The 27,110-nt window shown below is 46.3% G+C and overlaps 1 protein-coding gene across 5 annotated transcripts in view; it reads left to right on the top strand.

Moving 5' to 3' along the window:
* The window catches only part of XPOT (exportin for tRNA), a 1,180,573-nt gene that overhangs the window by 141,751 nt on the left and 1,011,712 nt on the right, over nt 1-27,110 (top strand). For 4 of the 5 annotated variants that reach the window (XM_069629779.1, XM_069629778.1, XM_069629776.1 and 1 more), the window contains exon 3: nt 11,996-12,078. In XM_069629779.1, coding sequence (XP_069485880.1) covers nt 11,996-12,078 — 83 coding nt within the window. Of the gene's footprint in view, nt 1-11,995; nt 12,079-23,711; nt 23,784-27,110 lie in introns of those variants that run through there. The other variant, XM_069629780.1, reaches the window with a different exon arrangement.

The following is a 27,110-nucleotide window of genomic DNA, read 5'->3' as shown; positions in this document are numbered from 1 at the left end:
TCAAAGTGAGTCCTGACAGATCCTGGCACATCCTGATTGTGTCCCCCTCATATTGAAAGCTCCCCAAGCACTTTGCCTTCTCCAGTACTTCCATTTTCTCTCAGTATCTCAGGAAGCAGACCACTATGGATCTTGGGCCCCTGCCTCCTCCGCCACCTCCTCTGTGCGCCCTTTCCAGCTGCACCTCCTTCCCATCTTCCAGGGCAAAAAGCTGATTAATCAGACGTACCACCTTCCTTCCCACCTCCGCCGCCGATTTTCCTTTCTGTTCTCTGTCCCAAAGAATGCGTAGGTTGTTCCGACGCTATCGGTTTTCCAGTTCATCCAACTTTAAAATGGTTTCTTCTTCTTCTCACTGCCAGATCCTTGAGGCAGGCCTCGTATTTCATGTCCAAGAGGTCTGCTTGCAGGTGGTTATTTTCCATCCCCTCCATTTTATCTTCTAACTTGGCCACACAACCCTTAAGGTCACAGATTGAGGCCTGGATGTCAGTCCGAATCGCTTTGATTTCTTGGAATATCTTTTAGATAGTCTCTAGTCGGGGCCGGCGCTAGTGTGCTTCCTCCCGCGGCCATCTTGTCCTGGTTTAGAATGGACCCCCCCCCCCCCCGGTCTTCAACCGGGCTCCTCCGAAAGCGCTGGAGTGACAGGATCCCGGTCTGCACCATTTCTCTATGCCCGAGTGGTCCCTGAGTCTCCTCCAGAGTAGCCGCAATCGACAGTCTGCTGAATTCAGGGCACCAATTAATCACCGCCGGGCTCTCCAGTGTGGTCTCGAAACAGTGGTCTGCAAAGTACGGAGCTCCAGCGGACTGCTGAAATGCCCCATGTGGTAACACATTAAGTCCCCAACTAGGACGTGTCTCTCGCACCCCTAAAGCACTTCTGGAGCAAGCTGCACTGTTTACTTTGGGCCCCCCCTGTGCTGGGTGTCACTGGGAGGGTCTGAGTGTCACTGTTTCTTCCTTTTACCCGTGGTCGGCTCCTGGTTCTGGTGCAGCCAACCCCACGGGCTCGGCGCCACTTCCCCACAGTCAATGTTGCATTAGCGCCTCAGGCCCCCACTCCGCAGTCCGACCAGACCCTGGTGCCCAGGGACCTCTCCTTCAATTATGGGGAATGCTGCTCCTCCCTTCTCTGAATTGCCACCTTCTGCTCAGGGTGGGAGCTGAAGGTCCAGCGCCCCCTCAGTGTTATGAGACTTCCCGGGTCTCTTTCTTCTCACTTTCCTCTGTTTGTCTCTTCGTTTTTTGTTTTTTTAATGTTTATTTTGTATGCCCCCTTTATCCTATTCCTCCTTTTACCCCCTCTTTGGTTTAGAGGGTAATATCAGCGCTCTGGGCCCAGATCCTTACAAGCCTGGGTCTCCCAGGCCTAGTCCCATATGTTCGTTAAGTCAATTGTGCTACCAGGTGGGGAGGGTGGAGGATTGCAATACCTCACGTATCCCTTCACAAAGCACAGGCCAGAGTTTCTGCTACACCCGCGCGTTTTTCCCCCAGGACCTCCTCCGCCCTCCCTCTCACCTGGTGCCTTCACTGATCTGCCACTCCGAGGTTCCTTCTCCCTCTCCATGGGGTCGGCGCAAGCCACACTGCAGGTTCGGCTCCAGTGGCTCTGCTCTTGGTCGGCCTCACCACTCCTCCTCACAGCATTGAGGGTTCCTGCGACGCATGCTCACTGAAGTCGCCGGCGACCCTCACCGTCGGAGGCTTCAGGCCCTCCACAGAATTCCCCATTCTCGCCGGGTGAGCGCTGGTGCTCCAAACATTGTCTGGTAGGTCGGGTCCCGCGACACGCCGGGTCTACGGCTGTGGCTGTCTTGTTGCCTCCCTTCTAACAGCATGCGCCAACCAGGTCCTTCTTCTTAGATCCCTGGGGGAGCCCTCCAATGTATTGGTTGGGCTGCGTCTGCCCTGGGGGGAGCACAGAAAGCTCTGGTACGACGGTGTTCAGCAGAGCACCAACTTCACGCAGCCATCACGGTCTGCTCGCCCTGGTGGTCTTGATTTTATTTTTTACACTTACTATCAGGGATGCTTCAGGGCCATGGTTCAATTTCTGTAGACCTCATTGTTTAACTTTGATCCGATTCATGTTTTTCTGCCTGTCTTCTTAGGGCTTCTGGCTCTTGAACATGGAACTAAAAATCTTCGAGGGTCCCCTATGGCGTCCCTTGGGGTTGGTTGCTGCCTTCTCCGTACCCGTCTTGTAAAACTCTGAAGTACCTGACTTTTCCCCCATAATCATGGCTATGCTTGCAGATATTATCATGTTTCTTCCATTGCAGAACTTTTCCAACTCCGCGAACTCTTTAAAAAAATGACCCTTGAAGGTGCTCGCCTGAACAGTGACATTCTTCTTGAGTCCCTGTAGATTTAGGGCAAAGATCTGGAATTTTAGTTGCTGAAACTGATTTTTAATGTATTTTGAAATGTTTGTAATGCTCCACTGTTCATGAAAATGCTTTGTTACTTTGTGTAACTGCTAGTGATTACTATTTTCTAAGAATAAAATAAAATCACAGGGCAGCGACTGGCAGTGTGGAAAGGGTGGTGGTCATGGGGGTGTGTCCCACCTCCTGTGGCCCTTCGGTGCATGGCGCTGTAGGACCGCACTTCAAGTCCCAGCTATCACCCCCCAGAATTGTGGTTTCTGACCGTTGCATGCTTTCTGGACCACTTTTGGATGCACTTTTGTTTTGGTGATTCAGCCCCCATTTCAGTAGTGGCCCCACTCAAATCTCATTACTTTTATCAGAAGGGGCTGGGCTGTGAATGGATGTTAGCTACTATATTTCCGATATTTTTCTCCACAGAGGGCTACTGGTAGCGCCATAGTAGGTTATGTCCTTCTGTCTCTACTACCTCTCCGAAGGTATCTTTTGATCTGACTTGATCTGCGACCTCTTCCTGCTTTTTGGGCTATGAGTGTGCTGCATTGGAACGCTGGGATTGTGGACATCCTCTCCTTGTGGATCACCCAGCGACTGTGCATTTGGTTTGGAGATTTCATGTATTGTGAATATGCTCCTTATTTTGGTTTGCTTCTACATACCCCTTAGTTGGTGTTCCTATGGTGCCGGGCCAGGTCCTTGCAGTCTATTATTTTTGTCCCTTTGATCTCTCATTGGACATATTTTCTCTATGTACTCATGCATTGAAGGTGGATGTGATGCCTACTTCGTTTCCTGTTGGTTCCTTATCCACTCTGAGGTATGGTGGGTGGATCACAGAAGGGATGAGGGTGGTAAGGCTACTTGTTGATAACATTTTGTTGTTTACTCGAACTTCGAAGAGAGCCATAAGGCATTCCTCCCACCTTTTCACCTGTATCCTCCTCCTAAGATCCAATTGGCTTTGGAGAGGTGGTCTGGGTACGGGGGCAAGTTTGTTACCCCCAGGTAAGACCTTTATGGATCTAGTACTGAGTATAATTGTACCCCAATGTTTGGTGGTCCCCTGGACTTCGTTAGAGAAATGCTAACTAACGTTCAACCCTTTTTGGTACAATATGTAATGTATAGTGTACATTTGCATCATTAATGCTGCTATGTATGAGAAGTGAGGGAATTATTGTGGTGATTTGTGTGGCATTTAGGTCCTTTATAGGGCCTCATCACGAGCTAGCCCTTAAATGCAGCGTTAACAGTATTCCCGCTGCATTTAAGAGCTCACCCTATCATGAGTCTGGCAGCATTACTCCCAGCCCTGAGCTGGGGGTAAATACGCTGAAAAAAATGACATTGGTGGTAATTGTGCTGAAAATGCCCCATTGGGTCCAATGGACCAATGGTGAATGGGAGTTTGTTTGGTTTGTTTGATTTATTTCTATAGCGCACCTTAACCCGTAGGTATCTGGGCTCATTTGACAGTTGCAAGAGTTACAGGTATACAAGGTCATGGCATACAGAATTGCACATATATTCAATCACATCTTAGAGGCGACATATTATTTACAAGCAATAAAATGTTTAAATACAATATGCCGACCAAGAATCCGCTTCAGAATCCGTGGTAATAAGGTTATTGCTTCTCAGCTAGCTATTTAATAGACTTCTGATGTTTGAGAATGAATTGGTAGTTTTCAGAGATAGCGCGAGAGAATTCCATAGCTGAGCAGCCATGACTGGGAAGCTACCACCCCGCCCCGACCCACCCCCTCCTGATTTTTGTAATTTGTATCTGGGGACTAGTAGGCTGAGTATGTTGGAGGACCTAGTGACTCTAGTTGATACCCTGAGGTTAAACTTTTCTGTTAAGTATAGAGGAGCAGCATGGTTCAATGATTTGTGCGTGAGCGACATAGTTTTAAGTTGGATCTCGTCGTTGATCGACAACCATTTTTGCTGTCTGCTTGTTCCGATATGTGAGCTCTCCTTGAGATGTTTAGAGCAGATCACAGGGCGTTATTTTGCAAAGTTTGTAATTTATTTATAACATATTTACTTGCTCTTGCAATAATCCAGCTTGGATACTATTAGTGCTCTGGCGAGGGTAATGCAACTCTCCTTGGACAGCAAGGGTTTACACGCCCTGATCAATTTCCCCGTGTAGGCAGTAGCCGATGCAGTAGCATTCACTTGTTTGTGCAGATTTAATGTGGCGTCGCGATAGAAACCTAGAGTTTTTACCTCTTTGGGGCCACTGGGATTATATTTCCATCGATGTTGAAGGAGGTGTAGTCAGTGTTTAATTTGTTCAGGTTGGCTGATGATCTCACGATCAGCAACTCAGTTTTATAGTCATTCAGGCATAGGCCGTGAGTGGCCATCCATGCCTGAATGATTAGATACATTTTGTTCATTAGTAGTACATCACTGTCATAAATACCCGTCAGAGGAAGGAGGATCTGGGTGTCATCTGCGTAGTTAGTGTAGGTGACACCCAGGTGGTCCAAGTCATCGAATAACGGCTTCGTGAAAATGTTGTACATAGTGGGTGATACACTGAAGCCTTGGGGGACTCTACATGTAATGGGAATGGGGTCAGCTGCTGCAGATGGAGAGAAGACTCGCATTGTCCTGCTTAGAGAAGTGTATCCAGGTAATGGCATTTTGAGAGAAATGGGCAGCTGAGGCGAGCTGATTGCATAATACTTTATGGTCAACCAAATCGAAAGCCGCCGATAGGTCCAAGAGTAGTAGCAAGGCAATTTTCCCATTGTCCGCAGGTTCATCTATCTGAGCTTTTAGGTCAATTAATGCTGTTTCGGTCCCATGTAGAGGTCTAAATGTGGATTGTCGTGTACCTAAGAGGGGTTAGTCTCAAGATATTCCTGGATCTGTAGGTAAGCTACCCTGTCCAGTATCTTCAGTAAAAAAAAGGTGACTGTTGTAATTGGCCTATAGTTTGTAGGGATGGTAGGATACAATGTTTGTTTTTTAATGAGGGGTAAAACCCACAATTCCTTTAGGTTACTACTAAGGATGCCAGGAAATCCAGAATTTCCTCTATAGGTGCCAAAACTGGATGTAATCCTTTGTCTTGACTACAGCTTCTCCAGGTATTCCATGAGTTAGAGTATCTTTTGAGTGTGGCCGGGGCCCAACTCCTCGATGAGGCTGACTGCCGTGTGAGACATACCTGGAACTCTCCACCTAGACCTGAAATCCCCCAGGCTGCTAGGACCAGAGATCCTTGCAGGAGAAGAGGGTGCCGTCGCCCCGCAGGATCCAGCAGGAGATCTGGAAATGAGAGTAGAAGGATTGGAAAATCCAAAGAAAGTTCCAGAAGAACTGGATACCAGGTCTGAGGGGTCCAGACCGGGGCTACAAGAACCAATTCTGCTTGCTCTTGACGGGCCTTCGCCAGGGTCCTCGCAATCATGTTGAAGGGGGGGAAAGGCGTAGTGCACTCCTTCGGTTCAATGCTGGGGAAAAGCATCCGTTGCAGTCGCTGCTGGATCTGGATTCCAGCTGAAAAACTCTGGTAGCTGATTGTTCAGGCATGAAGCAAACAGGTCTTTGGACATGGGACCCCAAACCTGCTGAAGTCGAAGGAAGACTTCCTTGTCGAGCTTCCAGTCGCTGTAATCGACTGTGTCGGGAGTACCAATCCGCCACTGCATTCGTAAGACCCGGAAGGTACTCTGCTGTTACTGAAATCCGGTGCTCTAGGCAGTAATACCAAAAGTAGTTCTGCTAAGGCCTGAGATTTGGTGCCACTCAGATGATTGATGTATCTTACCGCCGCAATGTTGTCCATCTTTAGTAAGATACAACAGCTCACTCTGTCTTTGGAACCCGCCAAGAACTCTAGGCAATTTATGTGTATTCCGAGTTCCTGTGGCGACCAAGTCCCTCCTGCGGCCACCGGACTGCATCTCGCTCCCCATCCGGAACGGCTGGCGTCTGACTCTATCACTATGTCTGGGGCAGATCCGAATATCGCTCGGCCGTTCCAGGCCTCCATGTGCGAGTGCCACCAGTTGAGTTCCGTTCTCGCTTCTGGTGAGAGAGTCAGCCGCTGTGAATAAGAAAGACCATGCCTTAGATGTACTCCCTTTATCCTCTGCAACTCTCGATAGTGTAGAGGTCCAGGCAAAATAGCCTGGATGGAGAAGGAGAGAAGTCCTATTACCCTCGCTAGGTCTCGCAGAGATAGATCTTCCCTCTGCAGGAGTCTGCGAATTTCCCTTTTGGTGGAGTGGATCTTGGCCGCCGGAAGACGGAGTTGAGCCGCTTCGGTGTGAACGACGATTCCTAAAAACTCGAGGTTTTTGGATGCACTGAGGATAGATTTCTCCCAGTTTATGAGAAATCCGAGACTGTGCAGTAGGACTATGGCCAGCTTGATTTGCTGCTCTACTAGAGCTTGAGATTGCGCTAAGCAGATAATATCGTCCAAGTATATTATCAGTCTGACGCCTTGTTCTCTTAAATGTGTCACTACTGGTCTTAGGAGCTTGGTGAAGGCCCAAGGAGCTGAAGAGAGACTGAAAGGCAGGCTTGTGAATTCCCAGTCTCGGTGTTTCCAGTAGAATCTCAGGTAGCTTGTGTGGTCCTGATGTATGGGCACCGCAAGGTACGCATCCTTCAGGTCCAGGTGTATAAGCCAGTCGTTGGGTCTCAGGAGATTCCTCCATTTTGAAATGCTGATAAACGACAAAATCATTGAGGGTCTTGCGGTTTGTGACTGGATGCACTTTCTGCTTCCTGCTCACCAGAAATATGGGGCTGAAGAAGCCCCCTGGACTTGTGCAGGGACGAATCGCTTGCTTCAGTGCTAAAGCTTGGATTTCCTTGTCCAGCGCTATCTCGTCCTCTTTGGACATTGTGATCGGAATGGGACGACCCGTCTGAAAAGGTTGTGCAAATAATTCTCTGTCTCTCTGACCCACGCGTCCCCAGATAAGGAATCTCATGCATGCGCAAAAGGAGCTAGCCTCCCTCCTATAGGTGTTAATAGCGTGGGCGCTGTAGTAGGCAGACTGACCTGTGGTTTGTTGCTGTGCTAGGTGTCGAGCAGCTCTCCTCCAGCCACGACCTCTTCCTCGCCCTCTTGAAGGGAAGGTGGTGTCTGTGCGGTCCTGCCAGGCTTGATGATCCCTGGAATTGCTGAGGTCTTAAATCGATAGAGTATCGGCCGGACGAGCGACCTCTACCTCAACCGGCCCTGGCAAAAATCTTCGCAGAGAAAACTCTTTTGATTGAGGATTGCGCTTTGTCAAGCGCGGTAAAGGTGCCCACAAATTTAGACATCTCCTTGACGAAGGAGTCGCCAAAGAGTAGACCTTGGGCAGCTGCTCCCGACTTGGTATCTGCTAGCTCAGAGTTTGGCATCGATCTTGTAAAGGATCCCTTTGCAGCGCTACGCAGAAATGGCGCAGCTGACATTGCACAACAAACAAATGGCTCAAAGTAATCATCTTGGAGTCCAACTCTGGTCAGGGCTAACTTATCTGGAATCCCCGGTCGTGGGCATTCTGCTTTGAGTCTTGCTCTGACTTCTTTATCTAAAGGCTTGCGCAGCCTGTCTTTAATATACTCTGTCGTTCTTAGGGATGGCTCCCAGTCGGAAGATCTGGGATGCACCAAGTCTTCTGGTGAAAACATCTCCTTGTAAGAAGGAAGGTCGTTGACTGTTTTCTTAGGGACGGGGCCTGCCGCGATCCCTGAAGTGGAGGGTCGTGACCCTATTGTTTGTGCGTCTTCATTGGAAGATGCGGGAGACAGACTATTGTAATCACAACTTTCTTGATTAAAGCCCTGTTGGTATCCCTCTGAGCTAGGCCTAGTGCCCCTGTTTTCTTCCTCGGGGTGAGAGGTTCCATGAGCGGAAGGGGTCTCCTTCCTATTCAAAAAGGCCTTTTTCAGCCTGGAGAAGGCGTCTGAAAGGGCAGCAGTGGCGGGTTCTGGATGGCTCGGGGGGGTCGTAGAGTCTTTACTCAATCGAGCCGGAATACATCCCCCATCTGAAAGGTGCTTTCTTTTCTGTGTTTTTTTTTCTCGGAAGGGAGCTCTCTTGCAATTGCTCCTCCATGGAGTTCAGGCGCTGCTGAATGGGCAGGAGCATTTCTGATACAGCTCTCTTGATGCTGGTTTCCACAGTGGAACCCAGCACCTTTTCCAGGCTGTTTGCCATCGCCACGTCATCGATCTCATAAGTGTCTTCCTCCTATTCAGGCCAATCCTGGTCCTCCTGAGCGAAGTACTGTGCTGCCATGATGTAAGGTTGCACCTTTCTATACTCCCTTCTCTTCCTTTTTTTTTTTTTTTTTTAAACCTTACAAATATATGAATGTATGTATATATTCTTGAATATATATTCTTGAATATAGATTCTTTCCTTTTTCTTTTTTTTTTGTTTTTTTTAAATTGCGGGCACAGACCGCCTCCTCTCAAGCTGGCAGTTCAGTATATGGTGAGCCTCAAGCTCTGAGACTTGACAATGGCAGAATAAGTATTTTTTCTGTCTCCCACTTTCTTTCTTTTTTTAAAAAATGTTTAATGAAATTCAGTCAAGCTGTAATGAAATGGGGAAGTAACAGCTCCTGGCGCCCGCAATCGCAAAGTTCGTTATTGAACGTAACGAAAATTGCGCTCGCGAGCGCCAAAAAGCTGAAAAGGGCACCTGCAGAAGCAGGCACTCCCACTGGTGGCCGCGGTCACGCAGATGTTCCAGCTACTATTTCCCCAGGCTGTGCCGCACTAGGCGAGTCGGGAAAAACGGACAGAGCCATGCGGATGGGGGCTCGCGAAGGCCGGCCCTCGTACTAGTAAATACGTGGCTTATAAAAGCCGAAATATCGAATACAACGCTGCGCAGTACTCTCCGACGCCAGCAGGAAGTAGCTGGCGTCGGAGAGGGAAGATCGCGGAGCGGATGACGCGTAATACGTCCTTCACTGAAAAAGGGAAGAAATACAGTATGAAGGCTTGCGTGAGCGTTGGTTATGAAGCGAAGCTTCAATAAAAACAAACTATGAATAGTACAATAATATTACAACAATAGCAACACATAGACCTAAACAGAATCAAATATGATGTACTTATCTCTTGCTGTGAGCAGCAAAGAAAGGGGAAGTGCATCATATTCAAGACTGTTTATGTGGGGACTTGGCCTGTCATTGGAGGATATTGGTCACATGTTGGTGATCTTGTGCTGAACTTTCTTCAGACCCCTGGGAAATGTAGTTTTATTTCTACAGACTTTCAGGACATTCTACGTCACTCCATTGTTTAAATTTATTGTTATATATATTTTTCTGTTTAAAAAAAAAAGAAGAAAAAATATCTTGCTGCTGGGCGCTTTCTTTAATTATTTAATAAAGAAAGAGAAGCATAAGGGGAGCCTCCGGTCTTGACATTGACTCTAGAGCACCACTTTTCTTAAGGCAAGACATGTTTGAGCACAGTTTGTCCCTCGTCTTAGCATTGACTTTTGCATCTAAATCAAGGTAGGAATGCCTGGAATAGCAATTTGGCGAACTTCTGGTCACTTGCCAGCCTCTCTCTCCAGTAGGAATGGTGCACGGAAGGGCAGAAGAAACAGCTTTCCACCTAGTGAAATGGGATTGTTTCCAAGCAAAAGCCCATGCAGCTGTTGCAATTGCCTTTTTATTTTATTCTTCCTAGAAAGGCATGTCCTTCATCACATTGGCATGGTATGTCAACCAAACATCTGGACTATGCGATTAGGATTGTGTTTTAGCAGTACACCAAGATATGTCTCCATTGGGCAACCAGATGTATGTGCCTAATTCTGTTGTGAAATCTGTTCAGGACGGATTATCAAGATTATTGAAGCCCTGGTGTCTAACAGGGGTTCCATAAATTTAACTGAAGGAAACCGAACCTTCCAGAATAGTGGCCATTTGTTGAGGATGAAGGATGATCGCTTTCTCTGTTTATCTGAACCTATTCCTGACCACTGGAGTCTCCTGCTGGGTTTAGGGCTTGCATACCAAGCTCCTAATGGAGTTTCACTCTGAAGTACAGGCTCTTGAGCTAAACTGACTGCTTACTTTTATGAGCCAATAATATATCAAATGTAGGTGAAAATGTCTGCTTTCCAAACAGCGCCTGGTACCATTGGAAGCCTTGAATTCAAAGTCTTGCAGATCTTGGAGAATTATACTTGGCTTACACTTTTTGTCTGAAATGGAACATTTTCTTTTTCGGCAGCAAGCATTGCATTTAAAACAGCAGCAACTACTACATGTGAACTGAATGCTGTGGAAATGTGTGTCCAGTAAGTGTATTGTGCACAGAGTACCTTCTCGCCAAATGGCAGAAGTGACCTGCTGCAATGTTTCAATTTAGATTAGGATTGACTTTTAGCCTCGTGGGAAGTATCTGAAGTACACCTCTCCCCTTTTATACATTTTGGTTACCCTCAGAACTGAATTGTTGCTGTTCCGAGGGTTGCATTCTGCAGGTTGCTCCCAGCCTGCCTGAGAAAATATCAAGTGAGGCGCGTTGCAGAAGGCACAAGGGGGGTGGGGGGCGGGCATATGAGAAAAAGCCAAAAGGCTCTATCCCTTATAGTTTGAAGCAGACAAACTCGAGGCAGAACTAAATAGGCCTCCTTTGCTCCCACGAAGATGCTGCGCATTGGCGTGTGAGAACAGAACACACATTTGCTAACCCCACACTTCTTACACCAGCAGAGAGACTAAACAAAGTTTTTCAAAAACGACTTTATATTTAATATTATAGAGAGGTTGCCGGGTATCCCTAAACTCTTGCAATAACACATAAAGAGGTTTCACACATCTAAAATGGGATAGAAATCTCATTAATCCATACACTAATGTATTCAATGAATAGTTTTTAACATCCAAAATCCATTAATAATCCACACATAAATGGATAAGAAATACAATCTATTCAAAATGTGATGAATAGAAAGCAGGTTTGTATATTCCCAAACATTGGTCTTAAACCCATTTTCATGCACTTAGTTCTCCTATACTTTGTGTTGTTTTTCCCCTCCAGGTCATAGAAATTAATTATTTTAAAATAATCAAATTTACCTTTTACAACAACTGTAAAACCAGCTTAGAACACCCAACAAGCAAAATGCCAAACGGCATGAAAGGTACTGAAATATTTACATGGCCTTGCAAGGGTTTTTCCACCATTACTTTAGTAGTTTTCTCCACTGCAGGGCATACACATTGTTGTGCCAGACCCAGAGTAGCATGCAATGTCAGTAATATACTGCTTAAGGAATGCTCTATATTCCCCTTGACACAAATGCCCAATGTGGAGGATAGGGATCTGGGATATTTATAGGCGGGCTGCACATGACGTCCAGTCTGTTAAGATGGCTTATATAAGAGAGGTAAGTCACTTTTTCTTTATTTTTTAGACAACGGCCAAATCCATAACCTTTGTCAGAGTTTGTTTCCTTTTCTTTGTGTGGCTAATAGTAAGAGTGGAAAGGTGATCATATATAGTAATGTTAAAGGGGAATTGTCTTCCTGGGAAAATAATTTTTCTGTGCCAGTCAACACTCATAATTGTGTATCCTTTGTAAATGATTGCAGGCATTGACCTATTTCGAACAGCTGAAGGTTTCCCAAGACGCTTGGCAAGTGTGTGCAGAATCTTTGGCCAAAGGAATATACAGGTACAGTGATATTAAAATGAATAAATGCGAGCATGACTTTATACCCATTTCATTTTTTTTTTGTTGCTAACCGCACATTTTTTAATTTTTTTTAATCAAGTTGTTCAACAAACTTTTACAACATTCACATATAAAAACAATCTTTCCATGTTCATCGTTCTTGATTACAGTTAACTCAGCACCACATACTAGCAAAAAAATAGTTGAAACACCGTGTAGGTGGTGTATTACCAGCACACCACGACTTCACTAAACAAAACTATTCTCTCTAAGAATAACACAATTCCTACAATAAACAATTACTATTTACAATTTCATAAGTTAGTCCTATTTTGTAGCTTTAAATAGATACTTGTATCACTATTAGCTTTGAATTTGCATTTGATCTAATTCAGCAGAAATACTGTCTATGTTGAAAATCCCCACATGAGTGACATCCAGCACCATTCCCTAGCACTCATCGTTGAGCCCACTGTTACACCCCAAAAATGCTACCCGCTTGTTCTCAAAATATTTACAGTAGATTACAAGATGTTTTAAGGTTTCTTTCTGTACTGCATCGTTACAAAAAACGACATCTCATACTCCCCTCAATTACGGGTATATTACCCCATTTCATAGTTCTTTCTAGAGTGTACAACTGATTTAACTTGAAACCTAGGTAAACCTCCCTCAATAGACAGCAGGGAAACTTCAACAAGTACATTCTGCGGGGCATCCACTTAGATGCGAACAAAGCCACTTCACAATGCAGTCTCCTTGCAGAAATTGCTTCCACCCAATCATTTTCAAATAAACATTACTTCACATGTTGCAAGCTTAATTCCAAATCAGCTGGAGAGAGTGCTGCGCAATCATCTAACAGTTTAACCATGGAGTCATAACATTTTGCTACAGATGGTGGATTTTGAATGGATTGTGTCCTCCAACGTATTCCTCACCTTAGATGTATTCCATCCAGCTTTAGCTGCTTCTGAATTTTTTTTTCGGCAGAGGGCGTCGTGTGTCGAGGGCGTCGTGTGTCGAGGGCGTCGTGTGTCGAGGGCGTCGTGTGTCGAGGGCGTCGAGTCGAGGTCCCTCGGAGGCCTCCGTCGAGGGTGACGTCTTTGGGTTTACAAGTAGCACATGCTGCGCCCGTTGGCCTCAGTTCCGTTTTTTCCGCAGTACGTGTTGCTTCGGAGACCCGGCGCGCCTTGTGTAGTTCTGTGACGCAGTTACTGAAGAAGATATCCGATAATGTACTCGTCGTCGACCCCGACTACCCCGCGTTCGGGGTTCAAAAAGTGTAAATTCTGCGGTTCGAAAATGTCCATCACGAACCCGCACCGAGAATGTCTTTGGTGCCTCGGTGAAGGCCATGGCATGGAGGCTTGTACGAAGTGTCAGACAATGACAGGGAAGGCCTTGCGAGAGAGGAAGGGAAAACTGCAGGTAGGTCGAAAACCCAACCGAAAAGCATCTAGCGTCGAGGTTCCGTGAGGAGATCTCCTCGACGCGAAAGGCAAAAGCACCAGCCTAGGTCCCGAAGTGGATCACACCACTCTTCGTCTTCGATGAAAAAGTCCAAGAAAAGACGCCACCGGTCCCCTTCCACCTCGCCCTGGACGAATCCCCCAAAAGAATAAAATGCCCCACAAAACATTCTTCCTCCGAAGAATGGGAAGCATTTAGAATAAAAATGGAGGGGTTTGAAAAGACTGAGATTTGGTCCGCACCTTCTTCGGAAGCCGGCCGGGAGCGTTACCGTTCTGACACTCACCCGCCCTCAAGCCCAGGGGATCAAAAGAGAAAGGATTGGGAACCCTTCAGGACGCAGAGCGAAAATGACCACTCGCGTCGACCATTCGAGGTCACCGGCGCCGTCCGGAACCCGACACACCTCGAAGGGTGAGCCTTCGAAGAGCGCCTCGGCGCCCTCGAAGCCAGCTCTGTCGACGACCACTATTTTGTCGGCGCCATCGACGCGTTGACCCCGAAGCCCTCTGCGCCAAATGTCCCAAAGGCTCTAATTCAGCCAGAAGCTGTCAAAATAACAGCAAAAGAAAAGGCTATAAAGCCTTCAGGCTCCACTGATACACCTCTCCCAGAAAAGGTTTTTAAACCTCTTCCGAGGAAAGAATATTTCAAATCCTTAACTTAAATTTTTGAAGAACAGGAGAGGTCTGAGGAGGAGTATTTTCCTTCTGGACTGGAATATGGCACCCCAAATGTCCCAGAATGCTTGATTTCTGAGGAAAGCAGGATGAGGGATCTGGTTGAAACCTTTCATAATGCAAGTGAAATTGATACTTCCTCTGAAACAGATTTTGGCAGGTCAGAACCAGGGGACATGCTAATCCCTCATACAGGTAATTAATGACAAAGGTGGTTGAAAACTTAGGATGAGCTAGACCACCAATTCAGTTCATCCAAGATGATTTGACCGATATATTGGATCATGGTCCCACCGAAGATCCGATTTTACCCTTTCATGTAGCCTTACAAAATAGGGTGGCCAAAAATTGGGAGACCCCGGACTCTATTCCTCCGTGAATAAGTCTCTCTCTTCAAAATACTGCCCTTCCAGTAGAGACCCCAGCTATCTGTCCAAACACCCTACTCCCGATAGTCTGGTGGTCCAGGCAGCCACAGCTTCAAATAAGGTGACGTACCCTTTCATCCCTCCGGATAGGGACAACAAGCGTGTGGATGGATGGGCACGCAAAGTATTTTCAGCTGGGAGTATTTTCGTACACTCTGTGGGAGTGCTTTGCAATGGCGGCAGAGCACATATCAGAAGGGGGTGAAAGGGAAGGATTCCTAGCCATTGTTGGAGATGGAAAGGAGGCCATGCAGGAATCCCTTCAGTCTGGGTTGGACACTGCAGATAGTGTGAGCAGGTTCATGGCCACTAGCACGGTAATGGGCAGATTTGCATGGTTGCGAAAGTCGTGTTTTGCACCGGACGTGCAAAACCGTCTTTTGAACATGCCCTTTGACGGGTCTCACCTTTTTGGCAACAAGGCTGACGAGAGCCTTGAGAGGTTGCAGACCTCAAAAGCAGCTGCCAAATCTTTAGGAACTGCTATTAGGCAACCTCAGCCTTTTCGTGCATCAGGATAGTCTTGGAGGGGACGATCCTATCGTTATTACTCCTCATAAGGAAAGGCGAGAGGAATGGCCAGTCAAAGAGGCCAGAAAAAAGCCACTCGTGGTGGACGAGGAAAATGTGCAAAGCCAGCCTCAGCTGCAGCCTCTTTACCATCAGCGGTCGCAGCAATCGCCACAAAACCACTTTGAAGACTTGCAACACAAGATGCCTGTGGGAGGCAGGCTCTCACAGCATCTGCAAGAATGGCGAGCCATTACTTCAGATGTTTGGGCTCTAGAAATAATAGCCCAAGGTTACTGCCTTCCTTTTCTAACACAACCTCAAAGCAATTCACCAGGGAGACACTCTTTGAAGTTTCAAGATCTGCTCCTACAGCAGGAAGTCTTAACTCTGCTGGAGAAAGGTGCTATAGAACCAGTACCTGTAGCGGTAAGGAACAAGGGATGGTACTCCCTGTATTTTATGATTCCCAAAAAGGATGGAGGACTGAGACCCATCTTGGATTTAAGAACTTCAGGAAGGACAAGTTCAAGATAGTCACTCTTTCTCAGATCCTTCAGGCCTTTCAGCTTCAGGACTGGTTGGTGTCATTGGACCTCCAGGATGCTTATTTTCATGTGCCAATCCATCTCGAGCACAGAAAATACCCGAGGTTCGTAGTTGGCGACTCACACTATCAGTTTCGAGTCCTTCCATTTGGGTTGACCTCCGCCCGAGGTTCTTCACCAAGTTAATGGTAGTGGTGGCAGCGCACCTCAGGAGAGGGGGGGATTCACATCTACCCCTACCTGGACGATTGGTTGATCAGGGCATGTTCTGCCAAACAAGCCCTGGCTCATCTGAAAATCACCTGCCGCTCTCATCACATACTGGGCTTCTCGCTCAATTTCAAGAAGTCACAAATGGCACCTTCCCAACAGCTCCAGTACATAGGGGCTGTATTAGACACATCCTTGGGAAAGAGCTTGCCTCCCAAGTCGAGGGCTCAAGCCATTCTTTAGATGGTTTCCAAATTCCAACATGCCCAAAATCTCCAGGCCTACGACTTCTTAAGGTTGCTCGGCCTCATGGCATCCTGCATTTTCCTAGTGCCAGAGGCACGCCTGAGGATGAGATCCCTTCAATGGGCTCTAAAGACTCAGTGGTCCTAGTTCTCAGGTCAAGTGACGGATCTCCTCCAGATTCCGAAGAAGGTTCGGCAGGATCTTCTGTGGTGGGCTTGCACAGAGAACATCCGAAAAGGAGAACATTTTTGGAAACCATGGCCGGAGATTACAGTAGTGACGGACGCTTCACTCATAGGGTGGGGAGCTCATGCCAACGATCTGACAATCAGCGGTCGTTGGCCTCCATCGGAGTCCAAACTACACATCAACCTTTTAGAACTGAGAGCAATCAGACTAGCGCTGAAGGCTTTTCTGCCATCTATCAGAGGAAAAAATGTCCTGATGATGACGGACAACACAGTGGCCATCCATCTAAACAAAAGAGGAGGTGTAGGGTCACTACCTCTGTGCAGAGAGGCAATGCAGCTATGGTATTGGGCAATTCAAGAAGGAATCTCCTTAACGGCAGTTCATCTAGCTGGGGAGGAGAATATGAAGGTGGACGCTCTTAACAGGCAGAGCACGGTGTCCCACGAGTGGGAACTGGCTCAGGAAGTCCTTCAGGAGAAACCCGCAAGTAGACCTGTTTGCGACCGGAAGTGCGAAAAAGTATTGTTCAAGGGAATTTTCCCCCCCGAGAGGAGCCCTAGGGGACGCGTTTGTGTAGAGTGGAACTTCCTACTACTATACGCGTTGCCTCCGATTCCCGTCATTCCTCAGGTTATCAGGAGATTGAGACGGGTCGAAACCGCATTTTCTGATTTGCCCGGGATTGGGCCAGGAGAACGTGGTACCCGGACCTTCTAGACATGTCCATCTGCCCTCCTTTACGTCTTCCTCAGAGAGAGGACCTTCTCTCACAAATGGAGGGCCAGGTTCTCCATCCAGAGGTCCAGACTCTCAACCTTCATGCTTGGTATCTGAAAGGCTGAGATGCAAGGATCGGGACCTACCGGATGACGTAATGGAGGTGTTGCTTTCGCCAAGAAGGCCAGCAACAAAATCTCTATACCGTTGCCGTTGGAAAAAGTTTTGCAACTGGTGCAGAGAAAATTATTTTGATCCTTTTCTATGTTCTATCCCGGAAGTGTTGTTCTTTCTCTTGTCCCTGGCACATAGAGGCCTAAATGTTGGTACCATTAAAGGTTATCTTGCAGCGCTTTACATTTTCAAGCGCTCTTCAGAAGAGTGATCCTACTTTAAAATTCCTTTGATAATACAATTCTTAAAGGGACTCATCAATGTGTTCCCTCCTTACCCTTTCCAAGTCCCAGGTTGGGACCTTAATCTGGTTTTAAAGTTTTTAATGTGTGCCCCTTTTGAACCCTTGCACACTTTTCCATTAAGATTAACATTGAAAACAGCTTTCCTGGTTGCTTTAACATCTGCAAGAAGAGTGAGCGAATTGCAGGCACTGTCTTCTGGGCCACCCTATACTGTGCTCCACAGGGACAGAGTGGTATTGAGGGTTAAACCCCCATTTTTGCCTAAAGTTGTGTCTGATTTCCATTTAAATCAGAAAATTATTCTGCCCGCGTTCTACCCTCCACCTCATCCCAGTAAGGAGGAGGAATGATTGCACAGGCTGGATCCGAGAAGAGCTCTAAGCTTTTACATTTCTACGCTTTCCAAACTTAGAGTGGATAATCAACTTTTCATTGGCTACACCGGAAGGAAATTGGGTCAATCAGGGTAAAAACAAATCATATCACGTTGGATTGTGCTTTGCATTTCAGAATGCTACAGATTGGCTGGAAAAGACCCACGAGAATGCTTAAGGGCCCATTCCACCAGAGACATAGCCTCTTCGACAGCCCTTCAGAGAGGTGTTCCCATAAAATCTATTTGTGAGGCAGCAACTTGGTCATCTCTGCACACTTTTTCTAAATTCTATAGTCTGGATGCTTCCCAGTCTAAAGAGCTTGCTTTTGGTAAAGCAGTACTATATTCAGCCATATAATGACATTAAAAATCTACTCCCTCCTCCAGAAAGCTTTCTGCACTGCTTTGGGAATCTAAGATGAGGAATACGTTGCTGGACACAATCCATTCGAAGAACAAGTTAATTACCAACTGGTAAAATTCTTTCGACTGGATGTTCCTCCAACGTATTCCTTATCGCCCTCCCATCCTACCCCCTGTAGATTTTCCAGGTTATTGCCACTTCAACTCTCGCAAGGCTGACACCTGGCTACCTATACAACAGTGCAAGAGGAGGGAAAAACAGAACCGAGGCCAACGGGCGCCGCGCGTGCTACTTGTATACCCGGTGATGTCGCCCTCGACGGAGGCCCCTGAGGGACCTCGACTCGACGACATCGATGCATGGCGCCCTCTGCCGAGAAAAAATCTCTGAAGCAGCTAAAGCTGGATGGAATACATCTAAGATGAGGAATACATTGGAGGAACATCCAGTCGAAAGAACGTTACCAGTTGGTAAGTAACTTGTTCTTCTCTCTATAATCATTCGTCCTAGCTCTTCGTATAATGAATTAGGTGGCAGATACAGCATTTTTGATAAGTTAATCAAACGCCGACAGTGCAGTCTAATGGACAAGAAAGTACGCCCCAATTCCTGGCGAAGAACAGAATTGGGAAGTGACTTGGCCAGGCGCAGTGTGCCCTTCCAAAGAGCCCCCTGTATCTGGTCAAGAACATTGGCGATGTTTGAGGCACATGTCCAATCCATATAGAATAATCGCTTCCACTTTTAGCATATAAAATTCAAACAACGGGAACATTGAAAATTTACAAAACTTAGCATAAACAATCCACATTTGCGTAGCCAAGACTGTGGCCTTTTCATTCAACCCACTCTTCCACATTTTTAATGAATTGGAGTCAGTAATATCATAACCTAGATATTTTAGGGTCATAGCTTTAGGAATAGAAATACGATTGATAGTCCATTCTATAACTGGAGTTCTCCTCTTCAAAATCCCAAATATAAAGACCCTTGATTTTTGGACATTACATTGAAGATTATGGTTGAACAGATAATCTGCAAATATATTGAGTTTTATTTGCAATCCAAACGGCATATGGTCAAATATTAGGATGTCGTTCGCAAAGGCGAGCCATTGGATCTTTAAATGGCCCAGCCTTGCGGGATAGGAGAATTTCTTTGCCCAGATCTCATCGATGTCACAGAGGTAGAGGTTAAACAGGGTTGACGCCAAATTGCAGCCCTGTTTAATCCCCACCCCGTTGGGATTGGCTGTGTTGTAGCACCCGAAGTGTTGATCCTGACCAGATATGAAGTGTTATAATGCAATTTTGCTGTCAGGGCAATAAGATATTTGGGAACATCCAAACATTCCAACTTCTCCCATAGTTTTGCTTGGGTCACACAATCGAAGGCCGCACAAAGATCAACTGATGCCATGTAAATCAAGTCCGTATTAGAGATGTTAGTTTTTACAAGAAGGTGGGCCAAAATAGATGCATTTAGTCGTGCCCATTTGGGCACAAAATCCAATTTGGAATCGTGATAAGCTTTTGTGAAAACCAATATGGGCTTCAAGATCTTGTAATAGCAAGATTGCTGCAAGTACCTTTGCTCCCGCATCAATCAATGAAATGGGCCTTAAATTGGCAGGGTCGGTTTTCTTGCCCTTTTTGTAAATCGGGACCACTATTGATTTCAACCAAGAAGTGGGGATTCTGTCAGTTTCTAAGATGTAGTCAAACTGAACATTTAGCAATGCAGCCCTCTTGATGACACAACAGCTTCCCTGTGAAAGCAGCTAAATTGTGGAATTCCCTTCCTCCTACACTGAGAATGGACCAATCCTACCAAAACTTCAGATCCAACACCATTATGTGGCTGAAATCGAACTGATCACTAAATGATAACTCCCGCTTAGCAAATACCAGGTCCCACTACCGATATATCCTTGCTTTGGAGTATATCCTCCCCTTTCCCCTTACCTAACACATCGTGGCAATCACAACTGCCCACCTAGTACCTGTATACACTTACCTGTATACTCTACTAACATCCAAACTTAAACTTAGCATTCATTGTTGATGTAATATGTCTGCTTCATCTATATATACCTCTCCTAGTCCATAAAACTGTATATTTGCACCTTCTGTATATACCCTTATGTAATTAATAATGTATTATGTCTGCTTCATCTGTATATACCTTTCCTAGTCCTTAATAATTGTATTTTGATTTTATACCCTTTGTTTTAACTAAGCTTCGCATATACTTGACCGCTGCGCCCTGTTCCCCTTGGGTGTGTTGCGCATTATAAATAATAAAACAACCAACCATGGAGGAATACAGTCAGGCCCGGGTGCTTTTGAGTTTTTCAATGACCAAATGGCTATCATAATTTCTTCTTTGGACCACCCAACAAAGTCCACAGATGTCATGGCTGTAAATTTAGAGTTGTTTACTAAATCTCTCAGGTAGTTCGAATTTTTGACTGAAAAATTGTATCAACACATCTGCTGTAATGTTAGAAGTCTGTTCTAAGGTAGCTCTTGGTTCTTTTGAACGTAGCAGAGCCCATGTGGAGCGCCTGTCATTGCGACACAAGTTGAACATAATCACCTGATTGGTTATATGATGTAAGTAAAGTCTATGGTTTTTTGCATTTGTTTCTATATAAATGACATATTATTTTCTTACGTTTCTGGAATTCTACATTTCCCAGGGAAATTTGTTTTCACATTTTTATTATCAATGATCAAAAATAGTGCACATATCTTCAAACACACATGCGGTTTACTCAGACCACTGGCAGTAAACAGAGTCAACATGTTATCCCAAAGACAGCAGCAGAATCATTCTTGCTGGTAGCTGAATCACTGATCCCATGTCTGCGGCACATGGCTACCAGCTCTGTTGTTTGATCACACCAGCACATTCAGACATGATCAACGCTCTCCCTCCCCAGCAGCCATTTTACATGGGAAGGGTTTCATTGAAGTGGGTTTATTAGTTTGCCAATGACTCCCGTCCACATCCTACACATCCACCGCCATAAGAATTCTTGTTCCCGGGTAGTAGGTGCACTACCAGCTTGCCCACAAGGAGGATATCCTTCCCACTGAGGTCTGACATTAGGCTCTAACCGCTTCCTGGTGGGAAAATGCCCTCTTTGAGATCATATTAGTGTTGGGATACTGGTACTGCTGTGTCCTGAAGGTGAGTAGTAAGCGCCCAGAGGTTGGGTTATTTCAAGGCGACTGTTGCTCCCCTGCACACAACATGGTGCTTGTGGATCCTGTTGGGCACCACTCAACATATCAAGACGGTGTTGGCTGGCAGGTTGTAAGTGCAATTAGAGTCTAGAAATGTAGTGCTGAGAGCCGTGGCAGTCTGAGGCCCTGTGCCTCGAAGTCATGCAGCCTGTGGTAATGTAGACTTAGATAACCGACAGAGACCTTAAGAGCATCTGCCTTGGGTTGCTCAGGAGGCACTGGTAGCCTCCCAATGGATGAGGTTTGGCAGTCCAGAATAAACTGTATGAGGATCCAATGTTTTATTTTTTTGTCCAGTGCACATCTAATGTTTTGGGGACCTGAGAGAGAACTTGTCATTGTTGAGTGGCCGGTATGCTTGTCCCATGAGAGAAATTTCATTAGTTCAGTGTTGGAGCCTGTGTGATTCAGAGTCCATCATGTGAATGCTGCTGAAATGTGGATCCTGTCCACTCACAAAAGATCAAAGGGTTGTCTCGGTCCTCCTATTGGGACTATCTTACGAGGGCGACACCTGGTGGGGCCCCCCTTGTAAATTTGATTTATTTTATTTTAATATTTATATTGGGCCGGTAGCTCGCAAGCCTCGGGGCGCAGAAACACGGACACGAAGGAGTAACAGGAATTATACAATGAGGATGGGACGGCTACATAAGTTTACTCTGGCTGGGGATAGACTGGGGGGCAATTTATTTGAAGATGTGGGTTTTTACCAGTTTGCGAAAACAGGTGTAGTTGGTTTCCAATCTTAAATGATCCGGAAGACTATTCCAGAGACTGGCTGCAAGGGTCGGAAAGGCTCTGCCTAAGCCACTTTTGAGTTTGTGTGGGGCCGCTGCGATTTTACCAAGTTGGGACGATCTCAATGTTCTATTTGGAACATATGGTTTAATCCTTGTTTTAAGGTAGATTGGTGCTTTTCCATAAATACATCTATGTACAATGGTTAAGGACTTGAATTGCGCCCCGTCTTCGATTTTCAGCCGATGGAGCTCCCTTCTGGAGCTGCTGATATGCTCGGTTCTAGATTTGAGCTTGACAATTCTTACCGCATTGTTCTATACAACTTGGTAGCTTTGTAGTCACTGCTTGGAGGCACCCAGGACTAGGGCGTTGCCATAGTAAAGGCGCGACATGATAACTCTTGCTATGGTCGCGCAGTTGTCCTCTGATATAAAGGGTCTGATAGCTTTTATTAGTCGGAGATGATAAACACAGTTTCTTTTTATCTACTGTAGTTGGGCGTTCGCCCCCAGAGATGCTTCCAGCAGCATGCCAAGGGTTTTAACCTTACCTAGGACCGGTATGGGTGTATCTTTAATCTGGAAGGATGTGTAGGCGGGAGATAGCTTTGCTCGGGCTGAGGATGAGCCGAATATCATGAGCTCCGTTTTTCTTTCCCATTGAGGCACATCAAATTGGAGTCCATCCATTGTTCAACGTTGTTATATATCATGGTTAGTTGCTCACTATCTTTAGATAGTCGCCACTTAGTTCAAACACCAGCTGCGTGTCGTCAGCATAGTTTGTGAAATAGGTGTTGATATGGTCGAGAACAAGGTAAATGTACTTGTGGGATTACAAGCAGGGCTGAGTGCAGTGTTGCTAGCTAACAATAGCCCCTCCATGTTGGTGGGAGGTGCAAGTACGCTTGTAATCCATCACTGCTGCCGTGCCTTTCTTGAGATCAGGAATGAGTAAAGTCTTATTGCAATGTCATTTGTATCCTACAAATGTTGTTCCGGCACTATAAAAGCAGAGTTCATATGTTTCTTCTTTGTGCACTTTCACTCTTTTTCCATTTTTCAATCCATGTTCGTTTTATGATGTGTTCAGTCCAGAACAGTGCACATGATGCTTCCACTCGGGCCAGGACCCCTTCTTTGTATCCCATTGGACACTCTGCTATGCAGCTAACTGCTGTTTCTTGCCATTTGTTTGTGTATTTCAGTCCTTGCATTACCAGGTAGGATCCTTTTAGGCATTGATTGCTTTTCGTATTGTTGTTGCCTTGCAGGCATCTGGATCGATAAGTTCGAGTCTCACATTGTTTACCTGGAAAGTGCCCCTGAGCCTACATAGCACAAGATGTGCTAGACATTGGGCCTCTAGAATTGGTACTTCTTGTGACACTAAGACCTTGGGCGCCGCTGATGCATGCGGTATCAATGAAGACATATGGCAACTTGTATTCATTCTGTTCCTCCCCACTGAGCTCATGTCTGTATACCAGCTATTGGACAGCTCTGGGTGATGCACATCTTCTATGGCGTCAAGACCAAGCTCCTGTGGTAGGTGGTGTATTTCACCCTTCGTGCTTGTCTCTTTGTACGTTTGGGTGCCCCTATGTATCCATTAATAACACTACTATTATTATTTACATCAGTACGGTTTGTGTTCTGAAAAGCACTAGAACATCTTGAAAACAGTAGAAACCTAGTGATATAATATTCCAATGCGAGGGGGGTGAATTCTTATCATGGACAGACTTTTTAACGTGTTGATGCGTAAGGTTGGGCTTTGGGACAAATACGTATTCAGTTTCATTTGAGTGTGCGTTCTCACTATTTACAGTGAGATTGTAATGTCTTCCTCTACCCCCACTCCTCCCCTCTTTTATATGTCCCCCTAATATAAAAGAAGCTCCTAAATAAATCCCTGAAATAAACATTGAAATAGCGAAAATATCTGTTCTAAAATGCATTTCACACATGTAATTATACAGAAACTTGGACATAATACTACAAATGGAATACTTTCTAACACTACAAGTCGAATGGATTGTGTCCTCCAACGTATTACTCATCTTAGATGGATTCCATCCAGCTTTAGCTGCTTTGGAATTTTTTTCTCGGCAGAGGGCGCTGTGCGTCGATGGTCCCTCGAAGGCCTCCGTCGAGGGTGACGTCATCGGGTAAACAAGTAGCGCGCGCGCCGCGCGTTGTGCTCAGTTCCGTTTTTCCCCAGTACGTGTTGCTTCAGAGACTCGGCGCGCCTCGAGCAGTTCTGTGACGCAGTAAATAACTGAAGATATTCGATTTGTCCTCGTCGTCGACCCCGACTACGACCCCACGATCGGGATTCAAAAAGTGTAAATCCTGCAGTTCGAAAATGTCAATCACGGACCCGCACCGGGAATGTCTGTGGTGCCTCTGGGAAGGCCACGACATGAAGGCCTGTACGAAGTGTCAGGCGATGACTGGGAAGGCCTTGTGAGAGAGGAAGGGAAAACTGCAGGTAGATCGTAAACCCGACCGAAAAGCCTCTAGCGTCGAGGTCCCGTGAGGAGAAATCTCCTTGACGCGAAAGGCATCAGTCTAGGTCCCGACGAAATTCTCATTGCTCTTTGTCTTTGACAAAAAAGTCCAAAAAAAGATGCCACTGGTCCCCTTCCACCTCGTCCTCTGACGAATCCCCAAAAAGGATGAAATGCCCACAAAACATTCTTCCTCCGAAGAGTGGGAAGCATTCAAGGTAAAAATGATGGAGGTGTTTGAAAAAGTTAAGCCTCGTCTGTGCCTTCTTCGTAAGCCGGCCAGGAGCGTTATCGTTCCGATACTCGTGCGCCCTCGAGCCCAGGTGATCGAAGGAGGAAGGATCGGGAACCTTCCAGGATGCCGACCGAAGAAGACCGCTCGAGTCGAGTCGACCGGTCAAGGTCACAGACGCCGTCTGAAACCCGACGCACCTCAAAGGGCAAGTCTTCAAAGAGCGCCTCGACACCCTCGAAGCCAGCTCCGTCGACGACCACTATTTCGTTGGTGCCATCAACGCCTTTTTCGACGTCGACCCCGAAGCCCTCGCCGCCAAATATTCCAAAGGCTCTAGTTCAGCCAGCTCAGCCAGAAGCTGTAAAAATAACAGCAAAAGAGAAGGCTGTAAAGGCTGTAATGCCTTCAGGTTCCACTGATACACCTCTCCCACATCTCCCAGAAAAGGTTTTTAAACCTCTTCTAAGGAAAGAATTTTTCAAATCCTTAACTTCAATTTTTGAAGAACATGAGCGGTCTGATGAGTAGAATGTTCCTTTTGGACTGGAATATAGCACCCCAAATGGCCCAGAATGCCTGATTTCTGAGGGACCTGGTGGAAACATTGCATAATGCAAGTGGTATTGATACTTTGCCTGAAACAGATTTTGGCAGGCCAGAACCAGGGGAACATGTCAATCCCTCAAACCGTCAATGACAAAGGTGGTCGAATATTTAGGATGGGCTAGACCACCAACTCGGTTCATCCAGGATGATCTGACTGATATATTGGATCATGGTCCCACCGAAAGATCTGATTTTACCCTTCCATGTAGCCTTGCAAAATAGGGTGGCCAAAAATTGGGAGACTCCGGATTCTATTCCTCCGCTGAATAAATCCCTTACTTCAAAATACCGCCCTTCCAGCAGCGACCCCGGCTATCTGTCTAAACCTACTCCCGAGAGTCTGGTGGTCCAGGCAGCCACAGCTTCAAATAAGGTGGCGTACCTTTCTATCCCTCCGGATAGGGACGACAAGCGTGTGGTTGGTTACGCAAGGTATTTTCAGCTGGGAGTATGACGTTAAAATCGGCCAACTCCACATGTGCCTTGGCAAAATTTTCGTTCACTATGTGGGAGTGCATTGCAATGGCAGCGGAGCACATACCAGAAGGGCATGAAAGGGAAGGATTCCTAGCCATTGTTAAAGATGGAAAGGAGGCCATGCAGGAATCCCTTCAGTCTGGATTCGACACTGCAGATGGTGTGAGCAGGTCCATGGGCACTAGCACAGTAATGTGCAGATTTGCGTGGTTACGGAAGTCGGGTTTCGCACCAGATGTGCAAAACAGTCTTTTGATCATGCCTCACCTTTTTGGCAACCAGGCTGACTAGAGCCTTGAGAGGTTGCAGACCTCAAAAGCAGCTGCCAAGTCTTTAGGAGCTGCTATTAGACAACCTTAGCCTTTTTGTGCGTCAGGGCAATCTTGGAGGGGACGATCCCATTGTTACTACTCATATGGAAAGGCGAGAGGAATGGCCAGTCAAAGGGGCCAGAGAAAGGCCGCTCGTGGTGGACGAGGAAAACGTGCAAAGCCAGCTCCAGCTGCAGCCTCTTTGACATCAGCGGCTGCAGCAACCACCACAAAACCACTTTGAGGACTTCCATCACAAGACACCTGTGGGAGGCAGGCTGTCACAGCATCTGCAAGAATGGCGAGCCATTACTTCAGATGTTTGGGCTCTAGAAATAATAGCCGAAGGTTACTGCCTTCCTTTTCTAACACAACCTCAAAACAATCCACCAGGTAGACACGCTTTGAAGTCTTCAGACCCGCTCCTACAGCAGGAAGTTCTAACTCTGCTGGAGAAAGGTGCTATAGAGCCAGTACCTGTAGCGGAGAGGAACAAGGGATGTACTCCCCGTATTTTTTGATTCCCAAAAAGGACAGAGGACTGAGACCCATCTTGGATTTAAGAAGCTTGAACGAGTTTCTCAGGAAGGACAAGTTCAAGATGGTCACTCTTTCTCAGATCATTCAGGCCCTTCAACTTCAGGATTGGTTGGTGTCATTGGACCTCCAGGATGCTTATTTTCATGTGCCAATTCGTCTCAAGCACAGAAAATACCTGAGGTTCGTAGTTGGC

The sequence above is a fragment of the Ambystoma mexicanum genome, chromosome 12 (assembly GCF_040938575.1).
Source record: "Ambystoma mexicanum isolate Mex_15411 chromosome 12, UKY_AmexF1_1, whole genome shotgun sequence".
NCBI classification, from domain to species: Eukaryota; Metazoa; Chordata; class Amphibia; order Caudata; family Ambystomatidae; genus Ambystoma; species Ambystoma mexicanum.
This window is presented reverse-complemented; position numbering and strand designations above follow the sequence as displayed.